The sequence below is a fragment of the Agelaius phoeniceus genome, chromosome 1 (assembly GCF_051311805.1).
Source record: "Agelaius phoeniceus isolate bAgePho1 chromosome 1, bAgePho1.hap1, whole genome shotgun sequence".
Taxonomy (NCBI): domain Eukaryota; kingdom Metazoa; phylum Chordata; class Aves; order Passeriformes; family Icteridae; genus Agelaius; species Agelaius phoeniceus.
In genome coordinates this window covers 80,353,115-80,370,918 of record NC_135265.1, presented here as the reverse complement: position 1 = coordinate 80,370,918, position 17,804 = coordinate 80,353,115, and the positions used below count along the sequence as shown (strand labels likewise).

The 17,804-nt window shown below is 34.7% G+C and overlaps 1 protein-coding gene across 5 annotated transcripts in view; it reads right to left on the bottom strand.

The window, feature by feature from the left end:
• The window catches only part of DNAH5 (dynein axonemal heavy chain 5), a 134,771-nt gene that overhangs the window by 65,190 nt on the left and 51,777 nt on the right, over positions 1-17,804 (bottom strand). For all 5 annotated transcript variants that reach the window (XM_077182137.1, XM_077182149.1, XM_077182145.1 and 2 more), the window contains exons 19-35: positions 17,282-17,524; positions 16,178-16,368; positions 15,997-16,096; positions 14,585-14,721; positions 13,053-13,254; positions 11,920-12,155; positions 10,495-10,713; positions 9,725-9,787; positions 8,571-8,809; positions 7,527-7,767; positions 6,876-7,075; positions 5,949-6,102; positions 5,125-5,288; positions 4,313-4,469; positions 3,076-3,288; positions 2,075-2,299; positions 652-824 (exon numbers count right to left, since the gene is read on the bottom strand). In XM_077182137.1, the coding sequence (XP_077038252.1) occupies positions 652-824; positions 2,075-2,299; positions 3,076-3,288; positions 4,313-4,469; positions 5,125-5,288; positions 5,949-6,102; positions 6,876-7,075; positions 7,527-7,767; positions 8,571-8,809; positions 9,725-9,787; positions 10,495-10,713; positions 11,920-12,155; positions 13,053-13,254; positions 14,585-14,721; positions 15,997-16,096; positions 16,178-16,368; positions 17,282-17,524 (3,157 nt within the window). The remainder of the gene's footprint in view (positions 1-651; positions 825-2,074; positions 2,300-3,075; positions 3,289-4,312; positions 4,470-5,124; positions 5,289-5,948; positions 6,103-6,875; positions 7,076-7,526; positions 7,768-8,570; positions 8,810-9,724; positions 9,788-10,494; positions 10,714-11,919; positions 12,156-13,052; positions 13,255-14,584; positions 14,722-15,996; positions 16,097-16,177; positions 16,369-17,281; positions 17,525-17,804) is intronic.

Genomic DNA, 17,804 nt, shown 5'->3' with positions numbered 1-17,804 from the left:
TAATGCAGCAAAACACCAGCTAATAATTATATATAAAGACTAGCTTTAGAATTTTATTGTATGGAATAGTTAGAAAAAAAAAAACACAACCAAATAACGCCTTGATTTTGCCAATGATAGGTTATAAAGCATTCTTTGTGCTATTTGAGTTAGACAGGTAGATCTCTCTGTTAATAGGATTGGAATTCTTTCAACATCCTTTTTGATCAAAGATTTCCAAACTACTGCAGCTGAATAAAAATTGCTTTTCCTGTCTGTTCTTTCTTAGCTCTGAAAAGAAAATTAGCATGTCTGTAAACACCTACTTTTGTTCTGTATCTCTACATATTTTATCTGTTGGATATATCAGATCCTCAGGTATATTGGCCTTATGTACATAAGAATGAAGGTCACTTACATTATGTGACCTTCAGGACACATATGGGGACCAGTGCAAGTATGTGTGAGAAAATAAGTCAGACATTATTCACATTAAAAGGCACAGAAACAAAAAATATTTAAGCATTCCATATGAAAGTACTGACTTTGACAAGACTGTGAAGGATAAACTCTGCAGAGATCAATGTGCATCCAACAGGAATGACAAAATTGCTCTTGTAAAAGCTGAGGTTTGGCAGCAAAGAATAAAGGAATAAAATTAGTCTTTTTCACCTGTCTGTAAGAGGTGTTATGACAAGCCTGTCAGTACAGCCCAAGAATTCATTCTGGTATGTGAAGCTCACATCAGTGATCTTAATCACCATTTTATCAGAGTCTTCATTAAAATAAAATCTACATTGTTTCAGCCACTCAAAGTCCGTAGGGCTCTTGATACGCATGCAGCACTAAGAGAGGGAAGACAAGGCTGTGGCATTCATGGCTAACATTTACTTTCACATTTATATTATGTCATCTAAGTGGTAGATTCAAAGGCAGCACTGCAAACATAGTAAAATATAGTGGATAGTGGAGAATCTATCTGGATTTTTACCACAAAAATTGTAATGTATTATTGTTCAATCGCATACTTAGGCAGAGGAACTTCAGATTTTAGACAAGTGTGTCAAAGGTCTAAAGACAAATTAACAGTCCATAAGCTTCAAACAAGAATAATTTCAGTTTAACCTTAAAATAGCCATTCCTTTTAGTCCTCTGTATCACTTTACTTTTACACGAGTCAGAAGTACATAATGGGATATTTGATGTCATGAACTGCTATGAGAATAGTATGAAACCACATGCATATTGGGAAAAAAGATATTTCACGGCAGTGTCATGGTACTGATTCTATCTAAGGAATGCAACAGAACTGCAAATAAGTCACAGTTGCTCTATCAAATATTAAAACAGGATTTAAAAATCATTTCGTTTGTATCTAAAAACTACACTTTACATAAAATGATTATACTAGAAACAAATGATTCTACAATTAAAAGATAAATGCCTGACTGTTAATAATGGAACAAAACTAAATAATTATTTTCTTGGACAGCTTAATTTCAGAATCAGGTCCAGGACTTCCCATAGGTAAAAGGGCATGCTAGCTTTAAGTTTGATCAAACTAAATGCATTTTCCTTAATTTAGCACCCTGTGTCAGCATGAGAAGGTGTAAAGTGATTTTAAAAATTCCTAAGTAATAATTATGTATGCTACTGAAACTAGATCAGAGAGAATACCAGCTTCAATCTTTTTCCTGTACTATAACTCTATATTTATTTTATTTACTTGTAGAAATTCATTATGCAGTCCAGAAAAAGGAAAATTACTTGCAACAAAATGTATGAGGAAATAGAAGTCTCTAACTGATCATGCTACAGAGTAACTATTAACTTTAGTGGACCAACAGGAAACATAAAATTCTGCTACTGCCTGGGGAGAGGAAAACCCACTGAATTACCTAAAATTAATTAAGACTTAGTTGAAGCAGCATCTGCACTTTAATAATATTCCAGGACACATAATCATTAGAGTAATGAAATTAAACGTTTATCTTATGAGGCAGGAGTTCATCGGTATCATAGTATTTTCTTATCATTTCACATTGTATTATGTGGAAAACTCCTTGTAATTCATTGTTAATTTTTTAATACTTACAAGACCATCAAAAATGTCCCTCTGATGCACGTGAACAGTGATTAATGTCTCATATTTAACTCGCTCAAATGGACTAAGGTCCTTTGTTGTCATAGCTATCAACATGTTCAGAAGATCCAGGAAAAACTGGTTTGTCTTACGCATAACTTTTTTATCCTGCTTGGCAAGAGTCAAAGCTTCTTCTGAGTCTCTTGTCCAAATCATTTGGATCCCCAATAACCCGACCTTAGGAAACACAGAAGTATATGCTTCATAATCTTTTTTCTTTCACCTAAGATGTACATTCACAGACACAGAAAAACTAAAGAAATTTTTATCCTACTATAGGTATAAAAATTACTTTCCATGCATTCATACAGAGGTCATGTTTTGTGTGTCCAGCTGCATTCCAAAACCCATAGATAAGCCTGTACCTCAGCCTTGTATATACTGCCTACAGTGCATTGCTTATACAACTGCTCCATATAATTTACAGTATATATAAAAATACTATAGGTAACAAATATACTTTATATAAATAATAACTAGCCAGTGAATAATTACTGCTTCAATTTGAAATATTTTTAGAGTAATTCACAAAGTCTTAATTCCATCTCCAACATTCCTGATCACAAGGGAAGCTTCTACTAAAAAATAATTTTCCCTCAACAACACCCTCAGTTTTAAATCTTTAGCAAGACATATTATCCTGAATATATGAACAAACATACAATTTTACTACTTTTCCTTCAGCAGTCAAGTATTAAGCTTGTAAAAAATAGTGTTAACTTCATTATGTTAATTTATTGCATTCAGCTTCCTTTTTAAACAGGAGCTTTAGGGTAAGTGATCTTCTTTTGGGTTCACCTATGTGAAGCTGAAACTTAAAAGACTGAGATGATTAAAATAAAATTAAGTGCTAGTTTTGTATTTAACACTGGCTGCAGCTTTGAATGCTAAGACAAGAAAAAAACTGATAAATATCAGGAAATAATTCTTCATTCATTTAGCAAGGATATTACCTGGGCTGGATAAGTAGAAAGAAATTCAGTAATCTCGAAACTTGTTTCCTGGATGTCCATAGCTGCCTGGCGAATAACTTGATGCAGTGATAGCTGGGATTCCTTCAACAGAGAGCTGAGCCAAACTTCCACATTACCTTCAGCCATTACAGGTCTAGTCAGCTCTACAGTCTCACCCTCTCGTGAACTAATTGACAGTATACGATCATATATCTAGTAAAAGAAAAAATATCTTGTGTTTATAGATACATTATTTATCCTTACAATAATTCATATTTTCCTGCAATCACTCCGTTACACTGATTTAAGTAACTAATGAATTATATCAACTTGTTCAATGAAATGTAAAGACTATTAAATCATTATTTTGCTATGCAGAAAGGCTTTAAACAAAACACTGTCATGAACAAGGAGACAAAAACTAATATATTGACAATTCCTGAATCGCACTAAAGTTTCAGTGGCAATCCTGTGCCATGTGCTCTAGGATGACCCTGCTTGAGCAGGGAGGCTGGACCAGACTACCCACTGTGGTCCCTTCAAACCTGACCCATTCTGTGATTCTGTAACAACATCCACTTTCCAGTCACAATAAAGAAAGCCTTCCCCCATTATTGGTGGGTCAACAGCCTAACAAAATTTACAGCCTTAGAATCAAAAATACTGAAAACAGAAAAGTTAAGGAACATGGACAATCAAAGAAAAGCAAAAGCAAAAAGCATGGGGAGGTAATTAGTTTCTAAGAAAATGCATACATAAGGAGAAAATATTGCTATCTGTTGTTGTAAAAGGTGTAAGAAAAGTGTTCTTAAAACACTGCGTGTGAAGGTACAGTAAGGGCAGGTCAGAAACAGGAGAGACAGTATATACACTTTTTCTTACAATCAAAACATGAATGGAAAAACACAAATACAGGCAATGTAAAGATACAAATAAGCTCATAAAGACTCAAAAGCTTATTTGTAAGGAAGCCACAGGAAAAAGTTTAGTACATAGGTGGATTTTCCTGAAATTTAAGGACTGGTGCAAATTTTTGTTTTGCTATTCTACATGAAGTTTTACTACATCATAAATGAGGATGTGAAAAAAAACTTAAACAAAGAAAGCCTACTCAGCATCAAATAGTGAATAAAGTAAAACAGCAGAATGCCTTATGCAACCAAGTAGCTCTCTAATTCAGCAAGTATGACAAATTGTTAATGAGAAGGAATGTAACTGAGGTGTGTGCAGTACATACCCTTTCATGGAACCTGACGGTTTTAATGTTGTCAAACACGTTCAGCAGATGTGCCTGTATATTGTGAGAGTTGGATGCCTGGCCAAGAATTTCTAAGAGAGCAGGATCTGACACAAAGAAGAATCGTGGAAATAGCAGGCGCTTTTTCTCCAGGTACCTGCATTTTTTAAAAATTGGAAGAGAAGCCAGGAGGGGGTAGATGGTAAGTGATTTGGGTTGATTTCTACATCCTTTCCTCTTTAAAAGTGGTATTTCTCACAATTTATTATACAATTTTTAGCTGTAGCAATAACAATTTTCATGCATCATACACTCGTGTAAAACATCTGCTTTAAAGCTATTCTCTTATTATCAGAAATCATTGCATAGAAAACTTTTATTATTTGCTTTAATCTAAACACCAATAAAAAGAAAAGAAACTAAACTGAAATAAAATATTTTTACATTAACTCTTTTACTTGCTATTTATATGTCTCAAGCTGAATGTCTCCCAGATCTGTGAAAGGTGTGAATGGGGCACACAAATCTAGACTGCCTTCTGGATTGAGAGTAGACTGAAACCAGCTTTGGTTTCAACAGAGATAGACAGTGAGTGACGCCTTAGCCACAAATGAAATACTTATCCATGAGTTGGTTTCTTTGTAGGTGTTGTATTATCCTGCTAACTTGTTTGCTCAGTTCAACTGCATTCATAGTAGAATAAGAACATGATCTTTCAAAGTTCATGGGACAGTACCTGAGCAATTGCTCTTTCCTCAGTTCACACAATGCACAACCATCTGGCCAAGAACATGGTCTCGTAGTAATCTTACCCTGTGAGCGATTTCTGACAAATTTCAAGCTGCTCCAGTAAATGTGGCAATAATTGTCCCATTATTTCATCTCCAACACAGCACTGAACAACGTTGGGTGTTTCATGAGCTCGGGTCATGATCCTTACCCAGGATTTATCAATGTTAGAGAAACGCTTTGCTTCCTGTTGAAATATGACAGTGAATGTGGAATTGAAGAAATGGAGGAAGGAAGAGAGAAGAGGGAAAAGGCATCTGCTTCCAGAACCAGCACCCAGTAATCTCAACAGCAATCTTCTCAGTAGTAATCACATGTCTTCTAGAAATATTTTAGCTTAGACACAATTCTTTCTGCTTACACAATAGAGCTTATTTTATACTTGGCTGTCAAGCCTGCTATGTACTTTCTCTTACATGTCTAGAGAAAAAGACAGAAAACTCATACTTGAATAGGAGCTTCAAAGCTGAAGATTTTTTTTTTCTAAAACTAAAGTTCATTTTTAATTTGAAAAGCCATGCAGGAAAGTTTAAGATAAGGATTCCTAGGTACTACTATGCTAGTGGTAGGTACTACTACAGAAGGCTACTACTAGGCACAATGTTTCAATACATATTAGTTAACAGCTTTACAATCCAGAAATCAAAAGATCAAACAGATCACAAGATTTTCTTATTCTTTGTCACACCATGTCTTCCACTGGCACTGCTTACCCAATTTCCTAGCAAGTTCAGTTTTGTTAAATACTAAAAGAAATTAAATTTATTTTACTGCATCAATGACATCACAGTACAGTTTTATTCTTAAAATGTTGATAAGAAAACTGAAAAAAGGCATGTCTAGAAACCTTTGGAAGCTGCCTTGCTATATCACCACCAATAAAAACAGCTTCTAAATAAATCCACAAGTTCTGCACAGTCAGCCAGTTCTCAATTATATCCGTTGTGTTGGAAAGATAGTGCACCCACTTCTGAATCTGTGTCTTGAATGGTGTATTGTATCTACAATTAAAAAAAAAAAAAGGCATTCTTTATTTCAAGAAAAAAAAACAAGAATCTTGAAAAGCAGCATATAAGCGGACTAGTTTTTATGCTTAAAATTTTTCAATTGAAAGTATAAAAACTTAATTCAGCTAGTTGGCAGCTCTAAATCCAATCAGCTCCAACTTGCTGCTGAGTACACAAGGTGCATAGCACAGCTCTGATCCAACAGGAATAGGGTGGGAGCAAGACTGCAATTTCACTCTAAGGTAAAGGGACTACTCAACATCCTGAAAGCTGTAAACTCAAGAGTTCCTGAACTCTCCTAAACTCCTGCTTTTGAGCATCTGCCTGATGATCAGGTTCTGTGTTCCTTATTTATCTGTGTATTTTGGCATGTGAAACCAGACAAACTGAAGCTTGCTCTAATTGGGATTTTCAGCACCTTTGGCATGAGGCAATGACCTATCACAGGGGCAGAGTAGCAGTGCCTGTCACACCCGTAGTATGCCTGCCATAGCCAGGCAGTGTTCCCTCTTGTGTCTCCACTTTCTTGCATCAATGAAAACTTTTCAGCTGTTTATTCAGGAAATCCAAGCTGCAGCTACACGTTTTCAAAAGAATTTATTGGGGAAGTAAACTAGATACAATAAGAACTAGCCCAAGGACAAGCAAGCTCTTAGGTTTTATCTAGATGTTTATTTACCTTCTTTTCTGTGATAGATTTGTTCACTAAAAGACTTTTGCTAATATTTTTATCTCTCCCCCCATTCCCTCCCCTGCTTTCCTGTTACCTGTTACTCATGAGAGAACCAAGAATCATCAAGCTGTCCTCCAGGGTAGCAATTGTTTCTGACGTGCTGTCACCTCTTAAAAGAAGCTCCCCACGAGTTTTAAAGTTTGAAAAGTTAAACATCTTGTTATCCCATTCAGCTATCACTTGTTTTAACTTCTGCTCAATGTCTCTCTCCTTCACAGCACAGGTGCAGATATCCTTTTAAATAAAAAGGATATCAAGATATGAATCCCTCAAGTCCCTGGTATATGAATCTAGCTCTTCATTTCCTTTAACACTAGGTAGCATTAGGCTCATGAGCAACTATTTAGTGGAAAGGCCTACAGATATACAAACACCATAGCTAATAATCTGTACACCACATCCCAGTTTAATCAGCTCTGAGGGGGGGGAATAAAATAATATAGTGATTACTTTTCGTAAGTTTAATGTCACAATGCAAGGTACCCTCACAAATGGCATGACTTATAAAAAAAGAAGTTGACACCATGATATATTTGTGTCATAATTTCATACAAAAACCTGAAGCGATTGTCCATGTCTCTGTTCTTTCCACAGAAATGTTTTGATTTCCTTCTTGCTTCTGATACTCCTATACTATACAAGCAAATTGTTAGTTTCAGCTTCCATATTTCTTCCTCCACAATACCTCTATTTCCTCTTTATATCTTAATAGTGGAGCTTCCATTATATTCCTCAGTTTGAATGTTTCACTCTCTACATCAAATCTGTGTTCAGTGAGATCCATAATCTGCTTCCAGTGCCGAGGCATCATTGCTTTACTTGACATGTGCTCAAGCAATGGGCAACATTCACTGAAGTCCTCTATGGTCTTCTTTAGGTCAAGGAAAGGCTGCCATTCCTTTACAGCACGAGGGAGTTTACGGCACCTACATGGAGACAAAGCAAGCCTTTTCAAAAAGTTTTAAATACTCTTTCTTTAAAGCCACAGTATATGGTTTTAACGGGAGAACACATACCTTCCAAATTAAGGTTACCTTTAATTTGTAGTTTCTGCATGTGCTTCTCCATGTGAGAAAATCTGTTTCCAGTCTATTTCAATAACTGATAGCTAGGTAGGCAGCTACAGCCTCCCCTTAAGGAATGTAGCTGCATAATTTTAATAACCGCGTGATCTTCAAAAGTGATCTTCAAAACCAGTTGAAATGTTCTACATCTTGATTTCATCTTTTGGTGAGACTGATGTATGCACTGCTCTGAGCTCTAGAAAAACCCTGTTCCCCAGGGTTTAATTCTTTAATTTTTTTTAATCCTGGTTTGATGAAAAGTTCAGCTTCCATGTGTTTGCAATTTAACCCATTTTGTAGAAAAACTATTCAGCAATTCACTAACTTGCCATTGACATCTAGCATAAATCTATCTCTCATGAACAACAATACTAAAAGAAAAAGGTGAAACTTTTCTTCATACAAAATAAATAACAATTTCAACATCTATTCTGAGCTTATTAAAAAAGGTAGCCAAGAATCTAAGGAATAATAATGCTCAGCATTTAGAATCTAAATTTTCCCTGATTTTATCACATTGGTAATGTATATATTTTTCAATTTAAATTCACATTTTTCATGTCTCACTAAATAAATACATGCTTATATATGACTATTGGTGCTAACCAATTATATCATATTCAAGAAGTACTTTAGGCAACTTTAACACCACAGCAGTTTCTCACCTGTTCTGAAATTCCATAAGTTCACTGTTAATTTTTTCAATGTCTAATTCTGACCAAAGAATATCATAGTAGCCACTGATTGTGTCAATGACACTGTTATATAGATTATAGAGTTTCTGCAGCAGATTCAATTGCTTCTTTATTTCAAGCAGGTGAGGACACTGAGTAACTGGCAAACCAAAAAGATCTTCTCCACCTGCACAAGTAATATATTTCCGAAAGAGATTATCACATCGATTCTAAGAAAGAAAAAGAAAAAAGTTAAATAAAATAATTAAATAATAATAAATGAATAAAAAGTTAATAAAAATTACTAAATAGTCAAGATCTGAAATTATTATTAGAGCTGAATTAGACTAAAATCTAGGAAATAATAGAAAGATACAGAGAGATAGTAACAGCTTACACTGTCAACAGCTTTGTCAACAATTTTCTTGAGAAAAGCAACTTTTAGTTAGCTTGGAGGCACATCTTTAGAAGCTGACAGGAAAAACTATTTACTTCATGTGGCACAGTGACAGAACAATAAATGCTAAGACTGCACTTGAAAGAGGTGAAGCATGACACACAAAGAAATAAAAAGATGGATACAGAAAATTCTACCTCTCCAAGTATTCTGTGCAAATCCTATTGACTGTTGAAGGAAGAATTACTACCATTAAAGCAGCAAAGAAAAACATAATTTAATTGTCAATTGCAATGTAACTCAGGGAACATAGTAGGAAGTCAAATGAATAGCAGTACGGGAAAAGTAGAAGCATTAAAAGTTGTTATTGCAGGAATAGATATTAATAATGATATAAAGACAGACTTCAACCACAAAAAAATAAACACAGTAATGAACACAAGAATAGCCTATAGTCAAATACACTAAACCTGTGGGAAGACTCTCATCAGAATATTGTATCTAGCAATCACTACTCATTATCTGTGCAGCCTTTATGTTGACTCCTAAAAAATTATAGATTTTAACAGTATTCCTTGCAAATGCATAGAAAAATTCCAACATAGCTTTCACTAAGACAAAACAGACTTTGCCAAATGAGTAACCTTATATATCTATGAAAGTTCATTCAACTACTGAGATTCCTTTTCAGAGCCTTTATGTGTTAGCTCACTTGGAGTATTAAGTTTTGTCTTAAAATTAACAGCACCTGGAATATAGTAAGCCTGTCATTGGCTTCCTGAGGTGTTAAACCAACCACCATTGGCCCATTCTAAAAGGAAAAAAAAAGACATCAATTTAGAGGATGAGAATAACAACAACTTATTTCTAATCAGCACTTTCTAAATGCTAACCTCAAACACTTTTTCAGCCTCCAGATTCCCTCCCCAGATCAGATATCACCTGAACCAAGGGATGATAGTTAACCTTCTAGAACAAACACTTTTTTTTAAAACAGATTTTAAAAAATCAAATAAGGCAATTTATTGTATTTTTAATGCAGAAATTTTTCATTACACTGCAAAAGCTAGGAAATCAGCGCTCATTTTTTGAGTAAAAGTCAACATTACTTAAATGATGATGCATGATTAGTACACCTTCACTCATTCTAATGAAAAAGAATGTGAGAGCTTAAGTCACTTGTACATATATCAGAAAGAAAGAAGAGTTTTCTGATGCTAACATAGCTAATCATTATTCCTAGTCTTCACATTTGTTCATGATAACTAGATGCTTTTCAAAAACCTTAAATATCTCAATTCTTAATTTTTAGGAACTGATTACCAGCATTACTTACATCAGTCATATACAAAACATTAATCAAACCTGCCCTGAATTGCAACCCAAACACCATCTTAACAAGAATAAACCTATTCAACAGTAGAGGCCCATCCTATTATTTAGTCAAATCCACAAACCTTTCCATGTTCCCATCGCTCTGAAAAAATTTCTCCAATACAATAAAATAGAAACACTTGCCTGATCATAATCTGAGTAGAACTGTGCACAGTCTTCAGTAAAAATCTTCACAGCATTAATAAGCTCTCCTCTGAAGTTTGGCTGCAAAGCAATGAGCTCATCCTGCACTTCATTTGCACGGATTAGCAGTTTTTCCCAAGTGTAGTGCAACGTGTCCACCTTCTCTGTCTCTTCCTTGGCAACAAGAAGATCATATTTGCTCAAAATAGCATAGGATTCCTGCCAGAAATTTGGATCAAGATACATAAAATGGCAACTTCACTTAATTTCGTAAACATATGGAAAACATATATTTAAAATGCTACAATTTAAAATTTTTAAGAATGAAGGATGATTGGTTAGAAAAAGAAATTCTGTTCTTCTTGCATAGCCATTATCAAAATTGGGCAAACCAATACCAAACTGGAAGAAACATCTGCATTTTTTTCTCAGAGCATTGATTTCAGCTTGCACCACCAACATATGAACATTCTACATAGTGAAAACCCTTGGTGAATTTTCACTAAAACACAACTGACATTCACTTTCTCTAAATTAGCACAGGGTAGGGTAGCAATAAACCTGTGGCAGTTTCATTTGAAAATTTTTTGTATAAAGTGAAATTATTTCCATTCATGCTTTCCAGTTTGATCAAATTGCAGCCAAATTTCAAAAATGGAAATGTAACTGTCTGTCTACTACAATGCTGTGTGGAAAATATGCCAACTTCCCTTTCAAAAGTGAAGCATCATTTCCTGTGCTTCAGGACCCAAGGCTCCTGCCTGCAGAATTGGAAGCTTATGAGCAATCATGAACACATCCGGAATCATGAACATGTCTTAGGAAAAAGAATTCTACTGAAAAATCAAATGTGCATTTTGCCATACTATAGCATTCTTCAATAAATACTCTTGCCAGGAATGCAGAGAAAGAGTTACCATCTGTTTTTAAGCCTGCCATTTGTCAGATGTTCAGTAAATGCATTCTATCATGTTAACTTTTTTTTTTACAAAGTCAGCTGCTTTTGTTTATTTTAACTTATACAGCTGCTAAAAGCAATCAATCTCGTGTACTCTGCTTATCGTTACCTTCTTACTCTTCTTAAGGCTTAGCTAAAAAAAAAAAAATTAGGAATCTCATTCGTTTTTATACACAGATTTCTTCCACAAATTAAGAAAAGATTTCTTGCATTAAATACCTGTATTCTCATCTTCCTCTTACCCACATCATTCAATTTCTACACTGTTCACTAAACCACATCTCACCTCAGCAAGTTTACATTTGCCCAAATCAGAATTTCACACAAAAAGGTTTACAGGAACACAACAAGCTTGTGTTATATATTCAACGTATATTAAATCATACATTTTCAAAGTTCATTGTTAACCCAGAAAATAACAGCTCTCTTGAAACAGTACCCATACATGCAACATTTCCACTAGCTACCTCAATGGGGCCAATTTGAGAGTCAATAGAGATTTGTAGTTCTCTGATCTCTTTCAAAGCTGACATGGCTATTCTGATATCATCCAGGTCCATGATGCTGCGACTTAACTTCTTGCCAGTTTCCTCTATAAAAGTCAAAATTGCTTCCATCTGTGTTCTGTACTTCTTATTGCAATGACACCCCAGCAAAGTCATCCAGGCTTTGGTTTCTGATCTCAGTGCTAGCTTCAGATCAGCTAAAAATATTGAACAATTAATAGATATTAGATATTGTAAATATTTGTTAAGATGTACTTTCAATCTTTTTAATTACATTTTTTTCTCTTCAGTGCCAGTTCTGGTTTTTCAGCCTAACCCTTCACATACAGAGATGATGAAATCACATGGACACCTTGAAGTGGTTTATAAAATTGCTTGCAATTCATTATTGCTTTCCTCCTGTTCTTCTCAGAATTTATCATCTTTTCTATTGGAAAGATCATCTAAAAACATTGAACAATTAATAGATATTAGATATCATAGATTTTTTCCAGGATGTACCTACTGGTAAGATGAGGCTGGTCTCCATACTCGTCATCTTGCTCATTTACCATTATACAAACTTCTGCCCTATACATCATTAATGAATTGATTAATATTCTCATCAAAGCCTAAAATCTTTTCAAAAATTAATCTTTAAAAAAATAGCTTGGGGAGAAAATTAGGAGTCTAATTATGAAAGCTGAAGAAACAAAGTTTGATCATAGCACTGGTGAAATTGTTAGAAGGGGATTCAGTTGTCTCACTGCATGCAGCTGAGTAAGGAGAAAAGTAACATAAACTTATCATCTTACTCCCATGAAATATGTACCCCTGGGAATCAGTGACAGAAGGATGGGCAAACGTCTACCATCTACTATCCAGCCCATAAGTGAGCAGATGTATCCAGGTGAGGTAATAAACTCCAGCTGAGCCTCACAGATATTCTTGTGTTAGTGTTTTGTTTGCAGCATTTACAGCTAAAACAGCGAGCAGCCCTTCTCTCTCCCTTTCTCCTTTCCATTTTAATCTAGTTCACCCATCCAATACTGTCACATCTCTCCTCCCTGCTGGAGTCAGAAAGTACACATCTCTGGAGAAAATCTGAACTCTACCAGTGTACAGTGCAATAGCTCCCACACAGATGTATTCAGGCTCAGAACTGATTTTCAGGTCCAGGTCTCGGAAATGCAGAATTTCAGATTCAAACTCATAGAGTGATGGGTTTCTCTCCATGAATTTATTAATGGTTTCCTCCTTGTCCCTCTGCCATATATGGTGGTAACAACTAAAACTCTCCAAAGCTGTAAGAACTTCCTGAAAGACATTTAAAAGTTCAAAGGAAGATTCTCAGCATCATGTATATAGCATGCATATAATTTCTTAGCAGCTGCTCATTAGAGTACACTACTAACTCCATAGTGGAGCAGGTTGAATCATCTCACTAAACAAAAGGTTTCTGGTAAATTTATGCTAAAGCAATTCCATTACTGATCACACAGTGTGCCAGAAACCCTATGTTCATCACATCCAGTTTGTCAAATTAGTTTAAACATTTGCCAATTAAGTGAATCTTCAGTCAATAAAATCATTGGAATCAGTAGGAAGTAAAGTTTAAAACTAGGATACAGTACACATGTCCTTCCCTGCCATTTCTTGAGCTAGAAACGGAAACCTGAGCTCCAGGGCCCAACATAACAAGAAAAATTTATTCTAAAATAATGAAGCTATGAGACAATTTTTTTTACTTTAATTTCTACGCTCAATTCAGGTCTCTTTGATTTGAATACCATTTAATGAGTGTGAAAGAGAATTATTCTTTTGGTTCTCAGGAGATGAGAAAAACGTGAGAAAGTTAAAGTTAAACCATCACTGCATCTAATTAAACAAGTAAATGAGAGATGAGTGCTACGAGAGATAATCCACATCATGACTTACAATAAATATAGTACATGCAGGCATTTAAAGCTGTCTAAATGATAAAAGTTTACAATATTACAAAATACCAAATACCAAAATACCATGATAACTATCCACCATTATCAACTACTCAGCACCAGTTTGGTAGTTATGCTTTAGTACCACTGAAGTTACAAGGTCAAAGATTTTCACATGGCAATATTCTTAAAAGACTGGGCCAGCCCCAGAAGAAACTGATGCAGAGCTCCCTAAAGAAATACAATTTACTAACGAGTGCATAGAATAAGAACAAGGCAAAAAAATTATGCATATCCTTTAAAATATATCCTAACCTACACTAGCAAACCCTATGCAGCACTTTACAAGTGCCAATCTGACAGCCAATTTTCCTCTAAAAACCTTCATGCCCTCTTTGTAATGTGGCAGAAATCATGCTGGCTTCATTAGCTACACACAACACAACTACATTTAGAGTTTTTTATGGTGGTTTAATTTATGCAATATTAAAAACCTCGTATCTTGGAACAGAGCACACTTAATCCATGTTACACTTTTAAAGCATATTTGCAAATTTTCAGCCACATGTTTTCTATCCACCATCCTAACTTTTTCATTATTACATTTAATTACAGCTTTAAATGCCTACCCTTATTACCCAAGGATAATAAAAGTAATACATTAATATCCCTCGAATAGTGATATTAAATTAACATCTCAGCTGTCTTACCCCTTTTGTAGAATTGATGGCACTGCTGAGTAAAGACACTAATTTAATAATTTCTTTGTTCTCTGAAGCATATTTGAAGTAGTTCTGGCTTTGCGCAGTATCAGATGAACTGAGTGATGCTGCATCTGATCCACTATCTATAAAAGAAAATTCAAATATAGAAGCAGGCTTAGGACAGACATACTGGTTAGGAGAAGTAAATTCCTACAGACAAAACCGAATGACATATTTTTTCAACAAGCATGCATTTTAAAGTTGAGTGTTCTTAAAGGCAACTAGAAGTCAAGGAGGCCAACACAAATTCATAAACATCTCAATTTTAGTGAAATTGTTCCATCTAAGTACCCTATCAAATTTGGAACAAGTTTCATACCAATCTTTCAAACAGAATCTTTTTTCTTCTCCCTCAAGGTTTATGCTCTATGCTTCACCTAAGTGATTCATCTATATATCAGCATTTGCTTACTTATATATCAGCACTAAGCATTTTTATTTTCTGAAATACCCCGCAATTGACAATTTGAAATATAAATTAACATTAACTCTGAAAAGAGGACCAAAACCACTCCACGAAAAGGAATAAAGGTTTAAAAAGTCCATCACTTAGCAAATATCCACAAGTTTGACTTTATCATCATTTTTTATTTCATCTCTTGCAAGCCAAATTCTTAGTTTTGAAAGACTAATTCAACTTCTTAACCAGTTCTAGTATTACTGTCCTACTTTTTAGGTGCATAAGAGAGAGCTAACATAAAAGGACTCAAATGTATTTTCTAAGTATCTCAGGTACAATGTAGAACAATTAATTCTGCTTCATTTTAAACCATTTCAGAGAAGAAAAACCCAATGAAAGATACAATCTTGAATTTCCTTGAACTAATGACTTCATTAACCTAATGTCTGGTCACAAAACAGAATAATGAAAATCCTTTTAGAAATTCTAGTCTATTCAATCTTTTACACAATCCTCTTTACACCAATATTGCAATTTATATAGGCATTTTTATTCAATACTAGGTATTGTGAAAGTGCTTCTTAAAGGGTAAGCACAAGTTCTAAGATGCCATTTGAACATGCCAAATTACAACCACACTGGCAAATCACAAAAGATTATTCTGTAGCAAAATGACTATAATTGTAACCAATATAAATGCTATAACCCAAAGCATTAAAACTCTTCAAGAAGCCAAAAAAAATCCCCTTACTCAAATCCACAGAAGGACAAGTGGCAAACCTGCTTTCTAATGAGAAGGAGATTTCTTCTCTGAGACAATTTTAAATCTATGAGGTTGTTTAAAATCTATCAAGTCTACTGTTTTTGATGTATTTTGTAATTAATATCTTCCAATACATTCTGTATTAATCACATTTACCTAACATTCAAATTTAGTGATGTGAGAGTTTATCATTACCATGGATGCTTTTCTTTCCAGTCTCTTTCATTCCATCATCAGAATCGCTGTCTCTGCTCCCACACTGCAACAGAATAACTTTTCTCTCTGACACTTTCTCCTGAAGAGAAAATAATGCTTATTTTTTATTTGCAGCAGTTTTGCACCATTAGTTCTAAGTAAGGCTGTTAAAGACACCAACCTTGGATATTCTCTCCTTACTCCAATATTGAACTCCTTTCATTACTTTCACAATACTATCCACAGCTTTATTAAGTGTCTGCTGTACCTCATCCAAAGAGGGTGTCATGATAATAGTAGGGATAGATAGGTTAATATTAGTCCTAATTATAGGATAAGCACCTTTTTTCTTCTTAGACATACTGTGATTTTCTAAACAAAAGACAAAAACAGGAGACAAAACCAAAAGGATGTTCATATTTTTTTCAAGACATCAAACTAGGCATTGTTTTGATATAAACCAATAAATATATCTCTTAATGTAGAGTATTGAGTGTAATTTCTGAAGGGAAAAAGAATTCCTGAGTAATTTATAAGGTATACTGCAAAACTCCACAGCAGCACAAGTGAAAAGTAAGTGCAAAGCTATTTTTCTCCATGAAGCTCCTCTTCAACTTGCTCTGTAAAGCTAAATTCTGTTTAGCACACAATTTTGTTATGTGGCTGGTACTCCCATTAAGCATATTAAATTGGGCACAGAACCTCCTTAGAATCTCATACTATTGTATGCCTTATAAACTATAGAGACCAAAGACAATTGCCCTTATTTTCATTTCTTAAAGGCATGCGACAATAAAACACTTCAAAAGTGTTCCACCACCATGCATGGAAATATCTGAAGGCAATTAGTAAGAGAAAAAAGACCTCTCTATTGTTTTTTTTTTTTATACAGTTTTATGTAAAAAGTAAGGTCAAACAGATCTTGTCGAGTTATCAAGGTCTTAATTTGTCAAGTTAATAATTGATAACTTTTAAGTGATAACTTATCAAGTTATCAAGGTCTTGTAGAAACTTATCTATCAAGTCTAGCTCCAAATATAATATTGGCTTCAGAACAGTACGGTGACTCCTAACAGCATTGTAATGACACTTTCTTACTGTCACAAGAAAAAAAAACTTTGGAAATACTCAATGTTACCAACGGTAACTTAACAAGACAGCTTAATCAAAATTCCTTTGTTTTCCCCTCTTTTACACTTGAGAGTCTTATTTATACAGTATGGGGTATTACAGTTACATTTTTCTTTATATAGCCTAAAAGAGCAATGCACTACAATGCAGCCACCTAAGAAGTTGATGGTGGAAGATGCATGAATGCGCTTGCGGATGGTCTCCAGAGCGTGTCGAGTGACTTTCAAAAGGGCATCAATGTTACGATCATTGAAGTAAGAAAGCAGTTCATTGGCTTCTTCCTCTAACTTTTCTAAATCCATTCTCTTCCTCTTTGCTGTAGGAGACAGGCCAGCCCACATCTCACTGGAATTTGGTGAGGAAGTCAAGCTTTTTGATCTTCTTTCCTCTTCTGTTGCTAAAACATCATAAATCCAGTTAGTTAAATGCACGTAAGGGACTTGAAAATACCATAATGCAACACCTCCACAGGTGTCTGAAATAATTTTAAGGAAGGGCAGAATTATTCATTTGCAATCTGCACCCCAGTGTAACAAGCCTATGCCTTATTCAGTACAAACTGGTACGATTATCATAAAAATTTAGATATTATTTCTTATTCTCTTTCTCTAGGAAGTCCAGCAATTAACCAAGGCTACTAAATAGTTCTATGGCATGAACCTTTCAATGTCCAAGTT